The sequence below is a fragment of the Rana temporaria genome, chromosome 1 (assembly GCF_905171775.1).
Source record: "Rana temporaria chromosome 1, aRanTem1.1, whole genome shotgun sequence".
Lineage (NCBI taxonomy): Eukaryota > Metazoa > Chordata > Amphibia > Anura > Ranidae > Rana > Rana temporaria.
The window spans coordinates 562222102-562239930 of record NC_053489.1 but is presented as its reverse complement, the minus strand read 5'-3'; the positions used below and the strand labels follow the sequence as shown (position 1 = coordinate 562239930).

Sequence of the window (17829 nt, the reverse complement as noted above, 5' to 3'; positions counted from 1 at the left end):
GGTACAATACCGAGGTACACCTGCTACTTATTGGTACCTGGGACTTATAAATAGTTAAATGCCCAAACACCTGTTTGGGGGATAAAAAAATGCTTCCTCTCCCCTAGATGACACTTCTCTTTTTTTTTTTTTTTTTTTTTCAAAAAAAAATCTTTTTTTTTTTTTTTTTTTCAAATCTAGGAAAGAAAAAAACATTCTGTCCCCCTGAGTAGTATTGCAAGAAAAACTATGAGATGGAAAAGAAACAGCCTATTCCTAGGCTTGAAAACAGTCTTTCTGAAGACTGCAATATTCTTTCTGGCCACTGTGTGTCCTCGGCGCCCCGTGCTTGCCGTTCTGGTCTTTCCTCCTCAGTTCCAAAGTATTGAATGAGCTATATGGAACAAACAAGGAAGGGCCGCCCCTTCCTTAAGCCACTGACCCGCCCTTCCCCCCCAGCAATCTCAAACAGGAAATGCCCCTCCCGACAGGGGGGGGGTGGGGTTGGGAGGAAGGGACCTCTCTGCTCCAGCAAACTGCAGCCATGAGGAGGTCAGCGTTTTGCCTGCTTTGCAGGCCGTGAGGAGGAAGACTGAATGGAGCATCGCCTGGAGGCTTGCAGGTAAGCACAGCTCTCTGACACACACATATATTTTTATATAACACAGGCCCCACTCAATGCTTTTCCAACACTACAAGGGAGGTCACATCTTATGGGGAATAATACATATAGAGCCATCCTATCTTTATGATATGTGACTAGTTTGCCAGATGCAGTGCATAACTTTAGGCATGTCCCCTGTGACCCCCCAGAAAAAACCTGCTAAGAACCAAGTTCCGCAAGTTTTCCCCTCACTTACCTGCTCCATGCCGCAGGACTTTGCCAAGCAAGAGGCCCAATCTTCCCCCATCTCGGTGGGGATGTCTAGACCTTCAGGCCCTGGGTTCCTATGAAGGATCCACTGTCCTGGGCCCATATAGCACTCTGGCAACAGAAACATTAGGCACCCAAAGGTTTCTAAGTTCTGGGCCCAGGGTCCAGCTCTCTAAAAAGAAAAGCATTATGGGCTATACCCCAAGGGTTTGGGGTCCGGTTACTGACCACTTTAGCGCTGAGGCTTTTTTGGACAGAACCGGTTAGCTCACCTAATCCCAAGGATGTGGAGGCAAGCTAAACCATGACTAACACCTAAGACACTGGCGGAAAAACTGAGGTACTCCTCCTATGGGAGGGGGTTATATAGGGAGGGGCATTTCCTGTTTGAGATTGCCAGTGTCTACACCTGAAGGTACTCCATATAACCCATATAGTAATGAATGCCGCTCTGTGTCCCGTGATGTACGATAAAGAAAACACAAGAACATTCCTATTAGCCTAAAGTAGCCCATAGATCAGGGGTCTCCAAACTGCGGCCCTTTGCTCGCTTTTATAAGGCCCTTGGGACACTTCTCCTCCCACTGATTCAAGACACCATTCTGCCATCGAACACCAACAATAGAGCACTATTTTTCCCACTGACACTAATAATAGGACACGGTTCCTCCTTATGATACCAACAATGGGGCACTTTCCCTCTAACATAAAATACCAAAGTGGTGATGTTTACCCCTACTGATGCCAAAAAAAAAAACTGGCCATGATCTGGCCCTCCTGAAGTCTGAAGGACAGTAAACCGGCCCTTTGTTTAGAAAGTTTGGAGACCCTTGCCATAGATTATGCAATCTTCTATCCTTCCACCACAGATAGAAGGAAATAAAATCGATTGATTCCCCCATCAATAGTCAGTGTTGATGGGAGAATACCTTCTGCAGCTCTATTGTGTTCTGCCAGCGGGGAGCCTTCCCTACCAGCAGAACACAATGATCACTGCTGGCAGCCATCACTGCCGACAGTGATCACATGAAAGAAGTCCGACAGGCTGATTGTACTGAAGTCTATTGATGGATCGACTTCAGTACAGCCAGCCTGCCCATAGATGGACGAATCTTGGTTGATTCCTTCTGAACTTGCCAAGATTTAAGTAATCTATGGTCGGCTTAAGACCCCAATTTCTTACCAGTGCAAGACTTGTAGCTGTCATCTTCTGGGTTGAGTTACACAAGCAAATACTTTTCAACCACCATACAAGTGGGAGGGTACTAAAATGCAAATTTGAATATCAATCCACTGTTCTACCATTGTAGTACAGTGCAAATGCTTCTTGGCCAGACCCCCATCTCTACTGCCCCACAGAGTCAGCTGGGGCCCAGAAGAAATCGTCACAGGCTGCTGATCTCTCTGCTGTGACCCGACACCCCACATTGATTCAGAACCAGAGCTCCTCAATCAGCAAAGCTCCTGCTCCCCGAATATTGCAGAGCTCTATTGTGCAGAGGGTGTTGGGTGGATGCTGTGGCACAGACAGCAGGCTGCCCTTTGCGGTCTGTGCATCGAATTTTGCAGCAATTAGAATTGTAACATTAAGACATTTGCCATTTACCTTTTTGCTGCACATTCAATATATCCAGCTAAAGTAATAGGAAACTTCATTTGGGACTTATAACAATAATTTATGTCAGTAATGCTTTTTATCTATAGTTCTGGTGCAGATTTAGAAATAAATCCTGAATTTTTGGGGCCGACAGGTGAGATGCAGGAGCGGAGGATCAGACATATTTCATGTGTCATCCTGTGCAGAACTACAGACTGGAGAGACATGGGTATGGGCAAGGTGGACTGGCATGATTATTGTTCTCATATTTTTAAAGCTCATTTGTAAAACATGAAGGCACAATATGAGTTCCTTATCTCTATATACATCTGACAGTTTTACTGCATTCCTTGAAGACAGCCATCGCTGTATTTCCAGGAGCCCGACGCTGATGCTTCAGGTCTAAGCATCTTCAACAATAAAGCTGCTGCAACTGCTATGCCCGCCCTTCCCCTCCTCCTGCCCAATCACAGAAGCATTTGTATTATGTGACACAAAATACAAAGGCTTCTCAGAATGGGAAGCAGGAAGAGAGAGACGGGCATAGCAGTTCTGTGTGCCTCTCGCTTTTCTCACAGGCCCAAGTGTGTCTGCCAGATATAAATAATAGAGATAAGCCAAGGAGATGTCATTCACATGCCTGGACACAACTCATAATGTGCCTGTACTTTTTACAAAGTGTCTGGATTCGCTTTAAACAGAGTCAGTATGGCCATTCCATTACACAGTAATAGTTTTCTAGTTATGTAGAGACTTTACCTAGCCTGAAAGGAGTTGTTAATAATCATCAATTTTGAGCAAACACAGAAACTCACAAACAAAAGGAAGCTTCTCTACTTACATAAAGTAGATGCTTATTAGCTCTGTTTTCTTGAAGTGCATTAAATATCTTGATTATGCCATGACGTGCATTCTGCTGTCCAACCAAGTTCTGAAGAGCATCTGGAAACAGACGACATGAAGAGTGAAAATAAATAAATATATATATATATATATATATATATACATACATACATACATATATACACACACACACACACACACACACACACACACACACATATACACACACACCGGTCTGGTCTAGGCCTGAATAACAGCAATACTTTTACTTATGAAAGGTAGTTGTTGAAAAGCAATTGTACTTTTATTTTTCTGCAGAGACCAAAGCGAAAACCAGACGACAATCTGTTTTTAATTGACATTAAAACTGCTTTTCACACTTAAAAAGCGGCAGCTTGTAATACGCACGTGTTTAGTTAATGTCAGAAATGAAAAGAATTGTTATTGCAAATGTACAGAATGATACTGTGAGGGACATTTAGAAACTAGCCTCAGGGAGCAATTCAAATAAATTACAGCAACACTGTCCACATCCAGCGCCACACTATACAAAGCTGGGTGCCTTTGTAAATCAAGCTATTACATAAAATACAATATAAATACAGTGCAACAGCTTTACAGGTCTTATCAATATAACATTTTCTTATATTGTTTTTTAGGCCCAGTTAGATCCCAAACTGCATCAGAATTGCAGCCAGTTTACACTGTGCTCTGCTGCGGGTGTCAATATAAAGTTAATGACACTGTCACAGACTTTGGGCTGCAGGAGAACCATTGCCCAAAGAACTCTTGTGTTTTAGCCCAGGTTCACAATGGGCTGCGGGAATGAAGCCGTGCAAATTCAGCTGAACTCGCATGATTTCACTACCGCTTGTCAGTCCCGATTTTGCCCGCGATTACAGAGACATCTGTGCAGTTTCTGCACAGATGTCAATGTAAATCGCAGGCCAAAATTGCAAAACGTAGTACAGAAAACGACTTTCTGAAATCGGTGCAGCGCCGCACAGATTAGGATGGTGCCATTGCCGCCATTTGACATGTCAAACCGCACCAGCGGAACTACAGCACTAAAACTAATGCTCACACCCCCTTCAACTCTCTGCTGCACGTTCACACGCAGTGCTTGTAGTTCAGAGAACGGGGACGAGCAGGACTTAGACCACAGTGAAGAAGCTCCCATGAGATTTTTACTATGGAGCCAGACAACCAGGAAGTGAGGATTTCAGCAAAGGATTACAGCTGCTTCAAAGCAAAAATGGACAATGAGGACATGAGATCAAGACTGCTATAAGGTAAAGCAAGCTATTTAGCCCAAACATTTTTTTTGTTTAGTGATCCTTTAATGTGTTCTTAAGATAACCAGACAGAGCTGATCACTAATTGCTTTTCGCTTCTTAGGGCCCTTTCACACGTACGCACCGTATGTCCGCATTTTCATCCATCCGTTGCGGATGAAAACGGGAAATACATTGGTCCCTATGTGATTGCGGGTGTCAGCGGATGACCATCCGCTGACGCCCGTAATTGTCCGCCTCCGCAAACATCCGCATCTGCTGAGCGGATCGGATGAACACGGATACACGGCCCCGTGTTCATCCGCTCCCCCATAGGGGAGAGCGGAGGAAAGACAGGGCGGTCCCTGCACAGTGTGCAGGGACCGCCCTGTCAGCTGCCAGCTCAGCGGGGATTTTACGGAGGATCCCCGCTGAGCTTTTGCGGACACACGGAGCGGACCATTACTGATCCGCCCATGTGAAAGGGCCCTTATGCAAAAGTGAGTCCTATGGGGGAGCTGGACTGTCTGGGGTGGTCATTGTCATAATAGGATTAGCTCTACTGTCTAAAGTGACCATTGTGTGAGATCATGGTAGTAGCCCTTGTCTGATGGTTTTCTGTATAAATTCAGTGTGTGTTTCTCAAATAAAGCAGTTCTTATTCTAGTTCACTCCAAGACTGGTGTTTTCTGGTCCTTGGGGTTACTATAGCCAGATACATTGGTCTCGTGTTCCAGGACTTGGGAAGCAGCTTCTTGGCTGAAATACCCAACAGGGTATCCCGAATTCCATCACAGACACCCCAAATTGGTTGACAGAACGCAGTGCGAACTGTGGAATTGGATGGAATGTTCAGACCCATGCAATCAGATTTGAGTGCGGAAAAAAACAAGGATCCTGCACGTTTTTGGTGTGGATCCAATGAGAATTGAGACAGAAACAATGTTTGGCTCAATTCGCACTGCACTGAATTTGATGCAGCAGACCACGACAGTGGACCCAGCCTTAGTTCCTAAAACTCACTTATTTTTGTAAAGCTGGAGTTCCATATTGAAAAAAAAAAACCTTTTTGGATCTTTGGTGCATTTTCAATTAAAACATATTCCACAGGGATAAATAGCAAAACTAGTAGAATGCATGAAAAAAGCATCAAAATCCATTGCACCTCTTAGGTGTGACATATGGGTGGGCCAATGGAACCACAGCACACAGTAGAGGGCCAGGGATCAGGAGATCCTTCAGTCTATGTAGCAAAACAGAACAAAAATACTATGTCAGCCAATAAGGCTCTTCACTCCACTTCCATAATAACATTGTAACAAGCCTCAGCATGCATCTCCAAAGCAGACAAGTCACAATGGAAGGAAAAAGGTGCTTATCAACTTGTTTGTATCTTTATCCAATATGAGAACATTGATGTCTGCAGGATTTACAGCCCAATGACAGTGAAGTGGAGACTGCTGTGTATAAATGCGCCATCCAACCCAATCATAGCAGTTAGCTCACCAGGGATGTTTTCAAGTAGTTTTTGCTGTGCTTTCTGCTTTGTTTCCTGACACTGCAGCTCTGTTCTCGAGGTTTTTGGAGGTGCTAATTTTCCATTTGGCCAGAATGCATCTCGGAATACATTGATATAGTAAACTAGCATCTGCTCACTGAAAATCCAATTCACCGTGTCCCGGATCTGTCTGAAAGTAATAAAAAAGAAGTATAAGGGCAATAAAAGCATCAGTCTACATGGCTGCTGGTTATTCCAAGTTTCATCCAAAAGGGAAAGGGTAATCTTAACCCCCATCCAGCCCATTGCAAAATTATGGCCAGGCAGGATTTTCATTGTTCCGGGCACAATAGGTCACCGGAAACAGCCAATGACAGATCACTTTAGTAACCCATTGCTGGTGACCAAACACAGCAGATCACATGACAATTGTAAACAATAGATGGAATCCTTTCATGCCATCCATTGTGTACAATTGAGTTGATAACTGTGATCGGTCACAGTGGTCACATGGTACAGGCCTCAACAATACTCACTGAATGAATCAGTTCAGAGAAGGAGAAACCACTATTAAGAGAATATACCTCCAAATAGGAGTTGCCTTCAGCCCTAATAATTGTGTAGAAGGACAAAAAGGTACCCCCCCCAGTAATATGGGACTTTATGGGCAGACTTCAAATGAACAGAATAATGATTAAAAAGTTAACCAAGTTTACTAAAATGTTTAAAATTATGTTGCTACAAACATCACCATAATAGTACAAAATACAGTATACCAAAGCTCATAAAGAGCCGATAAATGGCGTATGAGTCAATGACTAAAGATTTTTTTTTTGCGATTCGACATTGCGTCAATTTAACGGACAATTGCGTGGTTGTGCGACGCTGTAACCAAACAAAATTGACGTCCTTTTTTCCCCACAAATAGAGATTTCTTTTGGTGGCATTTGAACACCTCTGCAGGTTTTACATTTTTTTGCACTATAAACAAAAGTACAGCATAATTTTGAAAAAAAAACACAATATTTTGTACTTTGTTGTAATAAATATCCCATTTTTTTTTTAAAAAAAAAAAGCTTTTTTCCTCAGTTTAGGCCGATATGTATTCTTCTACATATTTTTGGTAATAAAAAAGCGTATATTGATTGGCTTGCGCAAAAGTTATAGCATCTACAAAAAAGGGGATAGATTTATGGCAAATATATTATATATACCGTATTTATTGGCGTATACCGCGCACTTTTTTGCCCTGAAAATCAGGGCAAAATCGTGGGTGCGCGGTATACGCCGATACCCGCTTTCCCGCGCCGATTTTGAATACTGTGCCGACATATACCGAGCGCAGTACACTCGGGTATAGTCGGGCAGTCTCGGCTACTTCCGCGCTCACGTCCTGGACGTACAGGACGTCAGCGCGAGAGTTGCCGAGCCTGCCCGACAATACACGAGTGTACTGCGCTCTGTATATGTCGGCGCAGTATTCAAACTCGGCGCGGGGAGGACGCGAGGACGCCGCAGATGGACGCCGGACCCGACGAAGAGGACACCCGAAGCCGCAGAAGGACGCCGGACCCGACGAAGAGGACACCGGAAGCCGCAGGACGCCGGACCCGACGAAGAGGACACCCTAAGCCGCAGATGGACGCCGCGCAAGACACCAAAACTGTAAGTACAAAAAAAAAGTTTTTTCCACAGGATTCAATTTAACATTAGGGGTGCGCGGTATACGCGGGAGCGCGTTATACCGCGATAAATACGGTATATATATATATATATATATATTTTACTAGTAATGGCGGTGATCTGCAATTTTTATCGGGACTGTAACATCGGACATATCGGACACTTTTGACACATTTTTGGGACCATTGGCATTTATACAGTGATTAGTGCTATAAAAATGCACCGATTACTGGGTAAATGTCACTGGCAGGGAAGGTGTTAACACTAGGGGGCAATCAAGGGGTTAATTGTGTTCCCCAATGTGTGTTTAACTGTAGGGGGATGGGACTCACTATAGGAGGTGACAGATCATGGTTTGCAGCTTGTAGGAACTCATGATCTGCATCTCCTCCCCTCACAGAACAGTGATGTGTGTGTTTACACACACACACACACACACACACACACACACACACACACACCCCTGTTCTGCCTCTCGCATGCCAAACTTTGAGATGCGATTGTGTTCATGTAGCCGCTGCATGTGCATCCTCTTCTATGGGCTGCCTGTACGCAGCTCCGACATGCATTAACACCCATCTACATGGAGGACAGGCTTGATCCCCCGTATGAACAATTCCTTTTTGTGAATTATTATGAAGTGAATTTAGTTCCGTTATATCAAACTGGTGACGTCCGGGCAGAAGACCAAGCAGTGTGGTGTTATTCAGTAATGTCACTTTGTAGATGGGTATAAATGACATTGTACATATTTTAGTAGTGCCATTGAACACGTGTAACCATTACGATAAAATAAAAACGTGGCTTTTAAAGTGAGCCACTTACATGCACTGCTTCTGTAAGCCCCAAAAATACCGGACTGAGACAGTAGACCTGTGAGTCTCTGAATAAATCTGTCATCCCCAAATGTTACCAATAATAATAATAAAAAAAAAATATTGAAAAGGACATTTAAAGCTTACTTGTTTATGGTTCTTCCGAATGTAATTTGTACCAGTGCAATGAGTGTCTTTCTCACCCACTTAAACACTGCAATAAAACAAAAACACTTGTCAGGAAAGATGACCCTCTTGGTTTTGTACTTATGTGGTCATTTATTGTACAACCGACAAGTAGCACACTGGATTATTTGCACAATCTATTTCACCTGAGATATTGGGCAATGTTATTTCGAACCATAAAAAGAAGAAGAAATGGCGCAAACCAATGAGTCCCTGGTCACTGCCAGACGTTTTTTCACCTAGGATGCATCAAGGTGAAAAAACATGAGGGTTTACAACCCCTGTATGTGTGAATAAAACACTTCTAGGATATCAAGCTAAAATTAAAAAGGGAGCTCGCCCTATACTCATTACTCAATTATATATACACAGAATCTCACAAATGTGAGTACACCCCCTCACATTTTAGATTTTATTATATCTTTTCATGAATAAATGACACTTTGCTACAATGTAAAGTAGTGAGTGTACAGCTTGTATATCAGTGTAAATTTGCTGTCCCCTCAAAATAACTCAACACACAGCCATTAATGTCTAAACTGCTGGCAACAAAATTGAGTACACTCCTAAGTGAAAATGTCCAAATTGGGCACAAAGTGTCAATATTTTGTGTGGCCTCCATTATTTTCCAGCACTGCCTTAACAATCTTGGGCATGGAGTTCACCAGAGCTTCATGGGTTGCCACTGGAGTCCTCTCCCATTCCTCCATGATGACATCACAGAACTGGTGGATGTTAGAGACCTTGCACTCCTCCACCTTCCATTTGAGGATGCCCCAGACATGCTTGGCCAGTCCATCACCTTTACCCTCGGCTTCTTTAGCAAGGCAGTGGTTGTCCTGGAGGTGTGGTTGGGGTCGTTATGTTGTACTATTGCCCTGCGGCCCAGTCTCCAAAGGAAGGGGATCATGCTTGGCTTCAGTATGTCACAGTACATACTGTGATTGTTCCCTCCAATGAACTGTAGCTCCCCAGTGCCGGCAGCACTCAAGCAGCCCCAGACCATGACACTCCCACCACCACCATGCTTGACTGTAGGCAAGACACACTTGTCTTTGTACTCCTCACCTGGTTGCCGCCACATACGCTTGACACCATCTGAACCAAATAAGTTTATCTTGATCTCATCAGACCCCAGGACATGGTTCCAGTAATCCATGTCCTTAGTCTGCTTGTCTTCAGCAAACTGCACGCTTTCTTGTGCATCATCTTTAGAAGAGGCTTCCTTCTGGGAGGACAGCCATGCAGACCAATATGATGCAGTGTGCGGCTTATAGTCTGAGCACTGACAAGCTGACTCCCCACCCACACCTTCAACTTCTGCAGCAATGCTGGCAGCACTCGTACGTCTATTTCCCAAAGACAACCTCTGGATAGGATGCCGAGAACGTGCGCTCAACCTCTTTGGTTGACCATAGCGAGGCCTGTTCTGAGTAGAATCTGTCCTGCAAAACCGCTGTATGGTCTGGGCCACTGTTCTGCAGCTCATTTTCAGGGTCTTGGCAATCTTCTTATAGCCTAGACCAGTGATGGCGAACCTTGGCACCCCAGATGTCTTGGAACTACATGCTCATGCACTCTGCAGTGTAGTTGGGCATCATGGGAAATGTTGTTCCAAAACATCTGGGGTGCCAAGGTTCGCCATCACTGGCCTAGGCCATCTTTATGTAGGGCAACAATTCTTTTTTTAAGATCTTCAGACCGTTCTTTGCCATGAGGTGCCATGTTGGACTTCCAGTTACCAGTATGAGAGCGTTAGAGCGATAACACCAAATTTAACACACCTGCTCCCAATTCACACCTCAAAACCTTGTAACGCTATCAAGTCCCATGACACCGGGGAAGGAAACTGGCTAATTGGGCCCAATTTGGACATTTTCACTTAGGGGTGTACTCACTTTTGTTGCCAGCGGTTTAGATATTAATGGCTGTGTGTTGAGCGATTTTGAGACGACTGCAAATTTACACTGTTATACAAGCTGTACACTCACTACTTTACATTGTAGCAAAGTGTAATTTCTTCAGTGTTGTCACATGAAAAGATATAATAAAATATGTACAAAAATGTGAGGGGTGTAATCACTTTTGTGAGATTGTGTGTGAGTATAATATATATATATATATATATATATATATATATATATATATATATATATATATATATATATATATATATATATTAGTGCTGTCAGTTAAACGCGTTATTAACGGCGTTAACACAAACCCATGTTAACGCCGTAAATTTTTTTATCGCGCGATTAACGTTCGGGGGTTATACCGGGATGATGCTTGCAGCCGCAGGCATCATCCCGGTACCGTTGTTTAGAGCGGGCGATCGGCTATCCAAACATAACAACCGATGCGGCTAAAAGCCGCTCGGTTGTTATGCCGGAGGAGCGGGAGGGGAAATCCCCCCCCCCTCCCGCCGCCTTTCGCCGCTCTGACCGGGCCTCCCGTCCCACCGGGAGACCCGATCCTCCATCCGCCGTTCTGTGTTCAGGCGGAGACTGACACTAAGCCGTAAACGGCTTTGATTCAGTCTCCGCATTGAAACCACGGAAGCGGCGTCATGACGTCACTTCCGGGTTTCTCGGCTGCCAATGGCGCCGGATTTAAAAAAGTACACAGTATTCAGAATCGCCGTTTTCGGCGATCTGAATACTTTGAAGTGCAAAGGAGGGCTCGGAGGTCTTTTAGACCCCGATCCCTCCATAAAGAGTACCCGTCACCACCTATTGCTGTCACAAGGGATGTTTACATTCCTTGTGACAGCAATAAAAGTGATCAAAATGTAAAAAAATAAAAAAACACAATTTAATATTATAAAAAAAAAAAAAAATAAGAAAACAAAAAAAAAAATGTTTTAAAGGGTGAACCTCCTTAATCGCGCGATTAATCGTGAGTTAACTATGACATTAATGCGATTAATCGCGATTAGAAATTTTAATCGCTTGACAGCACTAATATATATATGTGTGTGTGTGTGTGTGTGTGTGTGTGTGTGTGTGTGTGTGTGTGTGTGTGTGTGTGTGTGTGTGTGTGTGTGTGTATGTATGTATGTATGTATGTATGTATGTATGTATGTATGTATGTATGTATGTATGTATATATATATATATATATATATATATATATATATATATATATATATATATATATATAGTGTGAATAAACCAGATTGAGAAAATATCACGTGTGTAACCATATACATAAATAAATCATCTACTAAAATGAAATGAAATATACTCTGGGTTCTGGAATGAAGCATATAATACACTGTAAGCATTATGACAAAATAACAACAATAAGTGCCAATAAGGTGTTCATTTATAAGTCCATGATTTGGTGATGTCTATTTATTATGGACTTATGTATTAACACATTGGCACTTTTTAACTTGTCATAATGCTTACAGTGTATTATATGCTTCATTCCAGCACCAGGAGTATATTGCATTTCATTTGATTTCATTTAGAGGATTTATTTGGGTGTATGGTTACACAGGTGATATTTACTCAATATTGTATATTCATCCCTATATATATATATATTTATTATTTTATTGAGTGAAGTGTATAGAGTGAGCACTTATCTACCGTAATTATAGCTTAATATTATTTCAGACAATCACACAGATACCAAAATGTAGGTCTCTGGAGATTTGGTTATGATGTACAACAGATACCGTATGTGCTTCATTCTATGTCTAGACCTAGTCTGTGGAATTTTATACTGGCCATACATGGACCCCATCTGAGCAAAACCAAATTGGAAACAAAGAGCAAATACACATTTCATTTTTCTACAAATTCTGTCAAGATATAATAAGGACCCTTTCACACGGAGCGGATCAGTAATGATCCGCTCTGTGTGTCCGCAAAGCTCAGCGGGGATCCTCCGTAAAATCCCTGCTGAGCTGGCAGCTGACAGGGTGGTCCCCGCACACTGTGCAGGGACCGCCCTGTGTTTCCTCCGCTCTCCCCTATGGGGGATCGGACGAACACGGACCGTATGTCCGTGTTCATCTGATCCGGCAGATGGAAGAAAAATACGATTTCTTCCGTCTGCAAATGCGGATCTTTGCGGAGGCGGACAAATGACGGGTGTCAGCGGATGTTCATCCGCTGACACCCGTAATCACATAGGGACCCATGTATGTCCCGTTCTCATCCGCAAACGGACGGATGAAAATGAGGACATACGGTCCGTACGTGTGAAAGGGCCCTAAGTGTTCCCGAAATGTTCTTTGTTCTGTACACTGTGGTACTACGTTTTTCCCAGTAGATGTCAGTGTTGCTGCAGACGTTTTAATATAATATGGATAACAGCATACTACAAAGAGTGGCTGTGTGACACCTATGAATGATGCACTTCATAATCATCATGGTATTCTGTGCAACAAACATCTGTAATGTGTGTCAATAATGAACACTCACTTCCTCGCAACTCAAAAATCTCAACAATCAGCATGAAGCATGGCTCGGCCAAGGCATCCTTCTTCCCATCGAGATCATCCCCATAATCAGATAAGTCGCTGTCTTCCTCCGTTTCATCCTATAGATACACCAGAAAGTCAAACGATGCCAATGAACAAGTCAGGCAAATGTACAGTATACAAAAAAAGGTCATATCTTACTGTAAGATTTTGGACAAGGAATTCTAATAATGCAAAAAAGTGCAGAGACAAAGGCAATACCTAGCTTGCTACTCATGTTGTAAAGTTAAATATGATGTAGTAATTTTCAGATGTACATTTAGTCAATTTAGCAGATCTTTTGTTTTCTTCCAGTATCTGCATTGTCAGCAGAAACGACGCTCAGCATTGTCTAACATAGAATAAGATAACTGTGTACAGTGATCAGCTTACTGAGGCATTTAATCTCATCATTACTAGTTCACTACCGCAGCATTTTTTTCATTTTCCACACATTTTCAAATCTGCATTTTTGGCTAGAAAATTACTTTAAACCCCAACATATTCTACTAGTCCGTAGAATAAAAATATATAAAAAAGTAGCATCTTTAATGTCACATGATATTTGTGCAACAGTTTACCACATCAAAATTTTCCATAAAATACACACAAACACATTATATTGCTCACAAACACAATATAATCCCCAATTTTTTGTACAGCATCAAAAGATGAGGTAGTGTAGTGTAAATAGACATCAACTATGGCAAGCTTCAAATTTGCATGCACCCATCAAACAGCGAACAATTACAGTACCCACATTTTTCAATAGGCAACAACTGAAATGCCTTTAACAGCTCAACAGTTTAGTGATGACCATAAATGAGGAACCTAGAATTATTTCTCTTACTCCAATGAGCTTGGGGATACCCAATATGTTGTGTTTTTTTTTTTACTTATTTCCATATTTTTTTTTTTTACCTTTTTTTCTCTTTACGGTTATAGTACTGGACATGTTATGCCAACATAAGGGGTCTATTAGACCCCTAATGTCTCCCCTGTCCTATGTTCCATCCCTGCGTCACTTTAACTGACAATTGCGCGGTCGTGCGACGTGGCCCCCAAACAAAATTGGCGTCCTTTTTTCCCCACAAATAGAGCTTTCTTTTGGTGGTATTTGATCACCTCTGAGGTTTTTAGTTTTTGCTCTATAAAAAAAAAATAGAGCGACAATTTTGAAAAGAAAAAAATATTTTTTACTTTTTGCTATAATAAATATCCCACAAAAATATATAAAAAAAATATTTTTTTCCTCAGTTTAGGCCGATACGTATTCTTCTACATATTTTTCGTAAAAAAATAAATCGCAATAAGCGTTTATTGATTGGTTTGCGCAAAAGTTATAGCGTTTACAAAATAGGGGGTATTTTTATGGCATTTTTCTTGTGCTCGTGCTCTCGCCCAGCTGAGCCGACCTGCCGCCATATAACTGCGGCGGCTGGTCGGCAAGCAGTTAAGCATAATTAGAATCACTGCTCCTGAAAAACTTTAAAATTGGCAAATTTTTGTGAAGGAGGGGTGAGTACCTGAATGGCAGTTTGGAAATGTGGTCACCCTAACTGACGTCCAACTCCGTCTGATCAACTACTATTTGTGACGGACATATTACTAGAAAGGATACTACAGATCAGGCTCTAAACACAATTTTTGTGTTTTTGTTGGTTCAGATCTAGCCCTAAACCGGGCATCACTAAATGGCAGCCCGCGGTCCGCGTCCGGCCCGAGCTGCTGCTCTTTCCGATCATGCCATTTAGCCGCCGCTTTTGTCCCCAGCCTCCTCCGCCATTTGTTAGCAGAGAAGAGGAGCGGACGGCGGGAGGCAAGACAATCCCGAACCGTGGGCGGGACCAGAGAGGTAGCTGCCCATCATGTTAGATGGAGGTGATTGGTTGCTAGGAGGCGGTCCTAGCAGCCAATCACCAGTTCGCCGGAAAGTCAACCCGACAGCTCCCGCGCCTTCAGTCCACGACTGTCCCGCCTCCCGCCCTCCGCTCTGTGAAAGGTAGGAGTGGAGAGGGAAGGGAGGAAAATGTATGAAAATGTTAAGGATGGGGAGTGGGGCAGTGCTGTGTGTGTGGAGGGGGGTCATGTAAAGGGGGCAGTACTGTGTGGGGGTGTATGTGATGGGGGCAGTACTGTGTGTGGGGGGGATATGCGAGATGGGGCAATACTGTGTGTGGGGGGGGGAATATGTGATGGGGCAATACTGTGTGGGGGGATATGTGATGGGGCAATACTGTATGGGGGGGATCTGTGATGGGGGTCATGTAAAGGGGCAATACTGTGGGGGGGATATGTGATGGGGCAATATTGTGTGGGGGGATATGTGATGGGGAGATATGTGATGAGGTCATGTAAAAGGGACAATACTGTGTGGGGGGATATGTGATGGGGCAATACTGTGTGGGGAGATATGTGATGGGGTCATGTAAAGGGGACAAAACTGTGTGGGGGGATATGTAATGGGGCAATACTGTGTGGGGGGGATATGTGATGGGGCAATACTGTGTGGGGGGATATGTGATGGGGGTCCTGTAAAGGGGGCAATACTGTGTGGGGGTTATGTAAAGGGGGCAAAACTGTGTGGGGGATATATGATGGGGGTCATGTAAAGGGGGCAATACTGTGTGGGGGGATATGTGATGTGGCAATACTGTGTGGGGGATATGTGATGGGGGTCATGTAAAGGGGGCAAAACTGTGTGGGGGATATGTGATGGGGGTCATGTAAAGGGGGCAATACTGTGTGGGGGGATATGTGATGTGGCAATACTGTGTGGGGGATATGTGATGGGGCAATACTGTGTGGGGAGATATGTGATGGGGTCATGTAAAGGGGGCAAAACTGTGTGGGGGATATGTAATGGGGGGATATGTGATGTGGCAATACTGTGTGGGGGATATGTGATGTGGCAATACTGTGTGGGGGATATGTGATGTGGCAATACTGTGTGGGGGATATGTGATGGGGTAATACTGTGTGGGGGGATATGTGATGGGGTAATACTGTGTGGGGGGGATATGTGATGGGGCAATACTGTGTGGGGGGATATGTGAAGGGGGGTAATACTGTGTGGGGGGCATATGTGATGGGGCAATACTGTGTGGGGGGATATGTGAAGGGGGTAATACTGTGTGGGGGATATGTGAAGGGGGGTAATACTGTGTGGGGTGATATGTGAAGGGGGACAGGGCTGTGGTGGGGAAGATGTGAAGGGAACAAGCAGCTGCGCACAAAATGAGGTGCTGCACAGAAAACGTGAATGCACTAAAATGCAAAGTGCAATTTTCTGCACATGGAAATTGCATGGTACAAACGCATCATGCAGTTTCCATGTGGCTGTCTTTTTAAAAAGATGCCAGGACCTTTTCCCGGCAGAAACACAGGCGCAGCAGCCCATTCAAACGAATGGTGTGTCGTGCCTGCACCCCTGGGCTGCGATGTAAAGTATTGGGGTAATCGCACAAAACTGCGATGCGGACCTCGGCTGGAAGAAAATTTTACTAATTGGACCTCCATGAATTTTAATTCAATACCCCTGCCCTAAACCCTACAGTATTCCATACAAACATAATATAAACATTCTTGAACAAACTCATGAATTGTAATAGCTGGGATGTGCTCACCTCTTGGTGAGAGAAGAATTCCCCAGGAAGTCTTTCCAAAAATGAGGCAAGTGAGAAGGAAGATTTTTTGCCCTGGACATCTATGACTTTGAGGTGCTCAGGAGACGGGCTCAGGAAGGCATAGAGCACCTCACTCTGATATAATCTCTCATCAGAAAGCAGCTTCTGTAGAGAAAGGAGAAATGTATCAATGAATAAATCATGACGACACTTGAGAATAGATCAGAAAAGTATTGCGGTATGTGCTACTCGCAAAAACAAAAAGTCTCTACACAATTTGTTTTCTTAACATCAGCAGTATTTGAGACATGTAAAGTAAAAACTGGGATCCATAAAATACTCTTCATTTCAAACTACACAAACCTATCCAGATGATTTCCCATCAATTTCAATTATTTATTGCATATAAAGTAGTTATAAACCCTAACTGAATACCATTTCATTTGCTATGCATCAGAAATAATTGCCAAGATTGTTTTCTCCTTTTTCTTCCGTTTCATCTCAGTTCTGCTGCATCTTTGCAGCTACTTCCTGTTTACATACATGCAATCCAGTGATAGCTGCATGGCATTTCTTAGGGTGGGTTTCCTGAGAACAGTGGACATGCTATGCCATGTGTATTGAAAGGGCCACTTGCAGTCTCCATTTGAAGGTTATATTGGACTTTTGTGATTGGATTTAAATATAACATTTAAGAAAACCTTTACAGAGAGAAATACTGAGGCTACCTAGTCAGACCCCCCTATGAAAATGACAGTTGTCTGGCTAGGCCTTCTATGAATCCTGATGCCGCTTTAGATTGGTGAAAGTACCAAAGTCACTGGACCAGAATGACAGTCAGGAAGGCAATATTTTCATATACTGAGGTTATCATTGGCAGCCTGCACACTTCCTTAGCACCATCTTTAATTCGGAAACAGAAATCTTGATTTATGAAGCCATTTGTCTCTAAGCCTTAATGGTCAACTCCAAATTTGCCT

The 17829-nt window shown here is 43.3% G+C and overlaps 1 protein-coding gene across 1 annotated transcript in view; it reads right to left on the bottom strand.

Annotated features, from left to right (window-relative positions):
* Positions 1-17829, bottom strand: part of SNX25 (sorting nexin 25) — a 261350-nt gene that overhangs the window by 5347 nt on the left and 238174 nt on the right. Inside the window, exons 14-18 of the mRNA XM_040334158.1 lie at positions 16850-17014; positions 13186-13303; positions 8711-8777; positions 6074-6255; positions 3292-3392 (exon numbers count right to left, since the gene is read on the bottom strand). Of these exons, the coding sequence (XP_040190092.1) occupies positions 3292-3392; positions 6074-6255; positions 8711-8777; positions 13186-13303; positions 16850-17014 (633 nt within the window). The remainder of the gene's footprint in view (positions 1-3291; positions 3393-6073; positions 6256-8710; positions 8778-13185; positions 13304-16849; positions 17015-17829) is intronic.